The sequence below is a fragment of the Protobothrops mucrosquamatus genome, unplaced genomic scaffold (genome assembly GCF_001527695.2).
Source record: "Protobothrops mucrosquamatus isolate PMUCROS unplaced genomic scaffold, P.Mucros_1.0 scaffold4996, whole genome shotgun sequence".
Classification (NCBI taxonomy): domain Eukaryota; kingdom Metazoa; phylum Chordata; class Lepidosauria; order Squamata; family Viperidae; genus Protobothrops; species Protobothrops mucrosquamatus.
Window position 1 is genome coordinate 98,856 of NW_015390877.1, and position 7,305 is coordinate 106,160.

The window sequence follows — 7,305 nt, forward strand, 5'->3', positions numbered from 1 at the left end:
GAGAGAAAAAGATAAGAGAGAGCAGAGAAAAAGCAGAGAGAGAAGAGAGAGAAAGCAGAGAGAGAGAAGAGAGAGAGAAAGAGAAGAGAGAGAGAGAAAAGAAAGAGAAGAGAGAGAGACAGGATGAAGAGGGAGAGAAGAGAGAAAAAGAAAAGAAGAGAGCAGAGAGAAAAGAGAAAGAAGAGAAAGCAGAGAGAGAAAAGGGACAGAGAGAAGAGAGAAGAGAGAAAAAGAGAGAGAAGAGATTGAGAGAGGAAAGAGAGAGAGAGAGAGAGAGAGAGAGAGAAAGCAGAGAGAGAGAAGAGATACAGAATGAAGAGAGAGAGAAGAGAGAGGAGAAAAGACAGCAGAGAGAAAAGAAAGAGAAGAGAAAGCAGAGAGAGAGAGAGAAGAGAAGAGAGAGCGCACACACACACACACACACAGAGTCAGACCTACCTTTCTACCCAGTTCTTGTAGCTGGGGATATCCTTGGCATAAAGCAGTTTATTGGACGGGGAATCTTTGCCCAAACGATGCTCTGAGGTTGAACAGGAATCCATGAAGGTTTGTGCGACCACCGATAAGCAGGCATCTGTGATGCTGTTCTTGTGAATGTCGAAGACAAACTGCGGATTTTTGATCATGTTCACCCAAAACCTCAAGGGCAAGCTGAAGTCAAAAGACAGAAGACAAGATGTGGAGGTGTTATTATGTTTAAAACTCAAATACGAGTCGTCCTTGACTTACCACCACAGTTAGAAATGGAACTTCCATCCCTAAACTGATGGGACTGCTGAACGAGTCAATTCCCAATTTTACCACCTCTTCTGCCCGGGTTGTTAACTGAGTCACCACGGTGGTTAAGCTTGTTACAGGAATGTGGCTTTCCCCATTGATTGGCTCATGGGTCATAAGTGTGGGGAAACGGTCATAAATCCCTTTCTTCCGTGCCGTTGTAACTTTGAAAAGTGCTACTAAAGGAATACTTATCAGTCGAGGAATTCCTACAACTGGAGGCCAAAGGAGAAGGAAACAGGAGAGGATGAGATGATTAGATCGACACAACAAACATGAATTTGGGCAAACTTGGGGAGACAGTGGAAGACGGGGGTCCTAGCGTGCTGTGGTCCGTGGGATCACGAGGGGTTGGACACAACTTAGCGACTGAACAACAATCACAAAGCCATGTAACACTGCGATTTGGATCACCCTTCCCTAGACACTGTCCATAATGTTAAAACAGCTTTCCATCATATTGGCTGTGAGCGAGACAACTTGGAAGCCATCACAACTTGGAATACTGCATCCAGTTTTGGTCATCACTTTACAAAAAAAAAAAAGATGTTGAGACTTTGGAAAAATGGACTTATTCATTTATTCAAATGGAGTTTGGAGAAGTGCAGAGAAGAGCAACTCAGAGGATCAAAGACCTGGAGACTAAAACATACGAAGAACGGTGGCAGGAATTGGTCAAACGTAGAGAAGGACGAGGGGGGGGACCATGATAGCAGTGTTCCAACATTTGAGGGGCTGCCAGAAAGAAAAGGGGGTCCACTTATTTTCCAAAGCACCCGAAGGCAGGAGAAGAATCAACGGATGGAAACTCATCAAGGAGAGAAGCAACCTGGAACTAAGGAGAAACTTCCTAATAGTGAGACAATTAACCAGTGGAACTGCTTGCCTCCAGAAGTTGTGGGTGCTTCATGACTGGGGGTTTTTAAGAAGAGACTGGACAGCCATGGTATAGGGTCTCCTGCTTGAGCAGGGGGTTGGACTAGAAGACCTCCGAGGTCCCTTCCAGCTCTGATTATACATCTGGAGGGCACCACCTTGGAGAAGTTCACAGTGATATTTCTAGATCACCTCTAGGCAGATGTTTTGACTGAGCGGACAAAAAACATAGCTCAAAAGGATTCCTCCTTCATCCTTCATCCTCACCCACCTTCCCAAGTGTTAACGCCCGCCATTGTTTTAATCCAAGAGAAATGTTCCCCAATAACCCAAAGAGAAACGTTCTCCAGCTCCATCCCTTCTAAGACGTTTCTTGGCTATTTTATTAATGTCCTCGTGATTCTCTGTTTCTGATTTCGCTGAATCCCTGGGCGTTGCTCTCTTTGCAGCGAGGAGCGGGCGATAAGTCAAGAAAACATTGTGAAGAAAGAAGTTGGGGAAACGGACATGGAATTAATTGAATCTGCTCAAAACCATGTCTCCGTTCCTTTAATCCCGCTTTCAACGCCCACCCCTTTCCCCCCCTCTTCAAAGAAGCCCCCCCCAGTGGCTTCAATCAGCCTTAAATGAGTGCCACAGATGATGTTAATAATATGCTAATGTTTTATTAGTTCCAAGTTTCTTTCTTTCTTTCTTTCTTTCTTTCTTTCTTTCTTTCTTTCTTTCTTTCTCCTTCCTTCCTTTTTCCTTCCTTCCTTCTTTTTTCTTCCTTCCTTCCTTCTCCTTCCTTCCTTCCTTCCTTCCTTTCTTTCTTTCTTCCTTCCTTTTTTCTTCCTTCCTTCCTTCCTCCTTCCTTCCTTTCTTTCTTCCTTTCTTTTTTTCTTTCTTTCTTCCTTCCTTCCTCCTTCCTTCCTTCCTCCTTCCTTTTTTCTTTCTTCCTTCCTTCCTTCCTTCCTTCCTTTCTTTTTCTTCCTTCCTTCCTTCTTCCTTCCTTTTTTTCAAAGAAAGAAAAAGAAAGAAAGAAAGAAAGAAAGAAAGAAAAAGAAAGAAAGAAAGAAAGAAAGAAGGAAGGAAGGAAGGAAGGAAGGAAGAAGGAAGGAAAAAAGAAGGAAGGAAGGAAGGAAGGAAGGAAGGAAGGAAGGAAGGAGAAAGAAAGAAGGAAGGTTCCTTCCTTCCTTCCTCCTTCCTTCCTTCCTTCCTTCCTTCCTTCCTTCCTTCTTTCTTTCTTTCTTTCTTTCTTTCTTTCTTTCTTTCTTCCCTCCTTCCCTTCCCCTCTCTTTGCTCTCCCTCCCTCCAAACTTTCCTTTAAGCTTTAAGAGCCTTCTCCAAACGGCCTTCTCTTTCCTGGTCCTGCTGGGAGGGCAGGCGTGCCAGGCTCTTTGGAAGCACTCACCAATTGCTCTTCCAGGTGTGCCGCACATGAGGATCGTGGATGTTGTGCTTATCGGCTTGCTCATCCAGGAAGTCAAACATGTACTTGATGGCCAGGGGCAGCGCACTGCCCCGATGTGCGGTGCTGAAGATCGTCTCGAAGAGGTCGTCCACGAACTTCTGTAAAGTGCCCTTGATAACCCAGAAAACGAAACATTACAATCAGAACGATTTAGGATTCCAAGCTTTGAAATAATTAAAACCAACATTAGAAACATTTCGCAAGGGGAACGCCGTGAAGAGGATTGTCTTCCAGTACTTGAGGGGCTGCCCCAAAGAAGAGGGAGTCAAGCTATTCTCCAAAGCCCCTGAAGGCAGGACAAGAAGCAACGGATGGAAACTAATCAAGGAGAGAGAAGTTAATCAGTGGAACAACCTGCCTCCAGAGGTTGTGGGTACTCCATTGCTGGAGGTTTTTAAGTAGAAATTGGGCAGCCACTTGTCTGAAACGGTGTAGGGCAATGGTGGCGAAACTACGGCACGGGTGCCAGAGGTGGCACTCAGAGCCCTCTCTGTGGGCACGCCTGCCATTGCCCCAGTCCTAGGCCTTCAGCTGGGTTTTATAAAACCTTTTCGCTATAGGACTCCACCGCCGTGTACAAAAAAAAAAAAAAAGGTCCAATCAGTCAATTTCAACTTCTCGCGGGAAAAAAAAGATCTTGCAAAGTTGGAATTGATTGATTGAACGTTTTAGTCCCAGCCAGTCTGCCGTTACCACCGCAGCCATGCCCTCCCAATGGGCCACACCCAGCCAATGGGCCACACCCACCCGGCACCCGAGATGCATAAGTGGGTTTTGGGTTGCAGTTTGGGCACTCGGTCTCTACAAGGTTCGCCATCACTGGTGTAGGGTCTCCTGCTTGAGCTGGGGATTGGACTAGAAGACCTCCAAGGTCCCTTCCAACTCCGTTATTCTCTTAATATCATCCTGATCAAGCACTAAGGGAACTAGATATGATTGTCTAACGAAGAGAAGCACTAGGGGTGACATGATAGCAGTCTTCCGATATCTCAGGGGCTGCCCCAAAGAAGAGGGAGTCAAGCTATTCTCCAAAGCACCTGAAGGCAGGACAAGAAGCAACGGATGGAGACTAACCGAGGAGAGAAGCAACCTGGAACTAAGGAGAAATTTCCTGACAGTGAGGACAATTAACCAGTGGAACAGAAGTTGTGGGTGCTCCAACACTGGAGGTTTTTAAGAAAAGATTGCATCAGCCATTTGTCCAGAATGGCACTATAGGGTCTCCTGCTTGAGCAGGAGGTTGGACTAGAGGACCTCCAAGGTCCCTTCAAATCTGTGATTCTATGTTCTCTGGGCCTGTGGTGCGAAACAGGCCATCCCAGGAAATTACCCCAGGCTCTCGTTTCGTTCAGGTCTTGCAAAAGAACACAAAATGACCCACAACCCAAGGCAAACGTATCTCAGCTGAATTATTGAGACGAAATATAAGCCAAGATGGCATTCACAGGCCCCATCAGGGGTAGGGCAAGGTCAGCACGGGGCGGGGGTGGGTGGGAGAAAAAGGGGGCCAGCACCCCCACAAAGGGACCCCCCCCATTTGTCTCTGGGAAATCCCTTCCCTTCCCCCTCCCTGCACCGGTCGCCCGGTTTTGCTCTGCTGGGTTTGGCGCTTGGAAAGTGTCAGCAAAATCAACGCTGCATAAATCGCCCAGCGTCGTCGTTGAGCGGTGAGCAAGGAAAAGATGGGAGGCGCTGAGTGTTAAACCACCTTGGCGGTATTCCCTGGGCCGAAAGTCAACAACAGAGAATGATAAAGCTGTCACACACAAATCATCTCCCCTGAAGCCCTGGGCTTGGGTGACAGCCGAGAGCTTCCGTCCTCTCCAGAACTTCAGCTGAGGTCAACACCTCCGTGGAGGAGAGATGGTTTCCTTGTCAAGCCACCTATTTGGGAGTCCTTCTCTCTCTCTCTCTCTCTTTTTCTTTCTCTTTCTTTTGTATCTCTGTCTCTTTCTCTTTCTCTCTCTCTTTCTGTTTCTCTTTCTCTCTCCCCCTTTCTTTTGTATCTGTCTTTTTCTCTTTCTCTCTTTCTCTTTCTCTGTCTCTGTCTCTCTGTCTCTGTCTCTCTCTTCTTTCTCTTTCTTTTGTATCTCTGTCTCTTTCTGTTTCTCTCTCTGTGTCTCTTTCTCTATCTCTTTCTTTCTTTCTCTCTTTCTCAATTATCAAAATGCAGGCATTATCCAATGCACACTTCACTTTGCATGGTGTGCGTCTCTCTCTCTCTCTCTCTTTCTCCCTCCCTCCCTTCCTCTTTTTTTCTTTTTTTCTTTCTTTCTTTTGTATCTCTGTTTCTTTCTGTTTCTCTCTGTTTTTCTCTGTCTCTTTCTGTCTCTCTCTTTCTTTCTTTTACTCTTTTGCTCTCCCCCTCTCTTTCTTTTGTATCTATCTTTTTCTCTTTCTCTCTTTCTCTTTTTTTCTCTTTCTGTCTCTCTGTCTCTCCCTCCCTCTCCCTCTCTCCCCCTTCCTCTTTCTTCCTCTTTCTTTTGTATCTGTCTCTTTCTGTTTCTCTCTGTCTCTTTCTGTTTCTCTGTCTCTGTCTTTCTTTCTTTCTCTCTCTTTCTCTCTTTTACTTTGTCTCTCCCCCTCTTTCTTTCTTTTACTTTCTCTCTCCCCCTCTTTCTTTCTGTTTCTTTTGTATCTCTGTCTCTTTTTGTTTCTCTCTGTCTCTTTCTGTCTCTTTCTGTCTCTTTCTTTCTTTCTTTCTTTCTTTCTTTCTTTCTTTCTTTCTTTCTTTCTTTCTTTCTTTCTTTCTTTCTTTCTCTCTTTTACTCTCCCCCTCTCTTTCTTTTGTATCTGTCTTTTTCTCTTTCTCTTTTTTCTCTGTCTCTCTGTCTCTCCCTCCCTCTCCCTCTCCCTCTCTCCCCCTTCCTCTTCTTTCTCCTCCTCCTCCTCCTCCTCCTCCTCCTCCTCCTCTTCTTCTTCTTCATTTCCTCCCCCCCAAACCCCACTCTTCTAGCACTGATGATGTTACCTAGTTGGGTCATGAAACGTCTGCAAGAAAACAAGAAGCTCAGAGAGCACCAAGGACCCCACAGTCCTCCCCCTCCCTCTCCTCCTCTACACAACCCCCCCTTCTAGCACTGATGATGTTACCTAGTTGAGTGATGAAACGTCTGCAAGAGAACCACCCAGCTCAGAGAGCACCCGGGACCCCACAATTCAACCCTGAGCTACAAAGATTCTCTTTTATTGGCACAATTCCATTTTTTTTCTGTCCCCCCCACCCACCTTCCCTTTTGGGGTCCAGGCCCTTCTTTCCAGCCTCACCACCTACCTTGGTGGCTAGCAGCCTTGTCAGGTAGATTTCAGATACCATCTTGCTCCCCCGATCCCCTTCTTTCTGATCGCCATGCTCGTGGTTCTTCACTAAATGCCACATCTTGACACCACTTTCTAGGTCGGGAGTAATCATGGGCGTCCGGGAACGCAAACTGTCCGGGCTTCCTGTGTAGCGGATCATGTTTTCTGAAAAAGCACAAAATGGGACACAAATCCTTGAAGATGTTCTTCCAAGGTCTAAGTGGGGGGGTGGGGGGTGGGGAAATTGAAACGGCGAGGGAATCCTTGGTGCTGTCGGAGCTGGGTTGTTTTCTTGCAGACGTTTCATGACCCAACTAGGTAACATCATCAGTGCCAGAAGAGGCTTCTGCTGTATATAAACATAGAGCAAACCCCACTCCCTTCTAGCACTGATGATGTTACCTAGCTGGGTCATGAAACGTCTGCAAGAAAACAACCCAGCTCAGAGAGCACCAAGGACCCCTCATTTCTCCTCCTCCTCCTCCTCCCCCCTCCTCTCTCCCTTCTAGCACTGATGATGTTACCTAGTTGGATCATGAAATGTCTGCAAGAAAACAGCCCAGCTCAGAGAGCACCAAGGACCCCTCATTTCAACCCTAAGCTACCAATATTTTTCTTTATTGGATTTGAACTGGTTTTTCTAAGAGTAACTGGAGCAGTGTATTAAGGAATGAGTTGCTAGTCTAAAAACAACTGAAGTCCACTAGTCATAAAGGAGCCATTCAGCCATGATTGCTCAGGAATTCTGGGAGTTGAAGTCCACACATCAGAAAAGGGTCATGGTTCCCCACCCCTGGTCTAAACCATCTGGAAGGTCTATGTCAGGGGTAGGCAACCTTGACTCTTTTATGACGTGTGGTCTTCAACTCCCAGAATTCCTGAGCCATCATGGCTGGATG

At 46.3% G+C, this 7,305-nt stretch overlaps 1 protein-coding gene across 1 annotated transcript in view; it reads right to left on the bottom strand.

Annotated features, from left to right (window-relative positions):
- Window positions 1-434: 434 nt before the first annotated feature.
- LOC107299478 (plexin-A4-like) overlaps window positions 435-7,305 on the bottom strand; it is a gene marked incomplete at its 5' end in the record, with an annotated part of 61,810 nt that continues 54,939 nt past the window's right edge. The window contains 3 exons of the mRNA XM_015828832.1: window positions 435-651; window positions 3,047-3,216; window positions 6,381-6,622. Of these exons, the coding sequence (XP_015684318.1) occupies window positions 435-651; window positions 3,047-3,216; window positions 6,381-6,622 (629 nt within the window). The remainder of the gene's footprint in view (window positions 652-3,046; window positions 3,217-6,380; window positions 6,623-7,305) is intronic.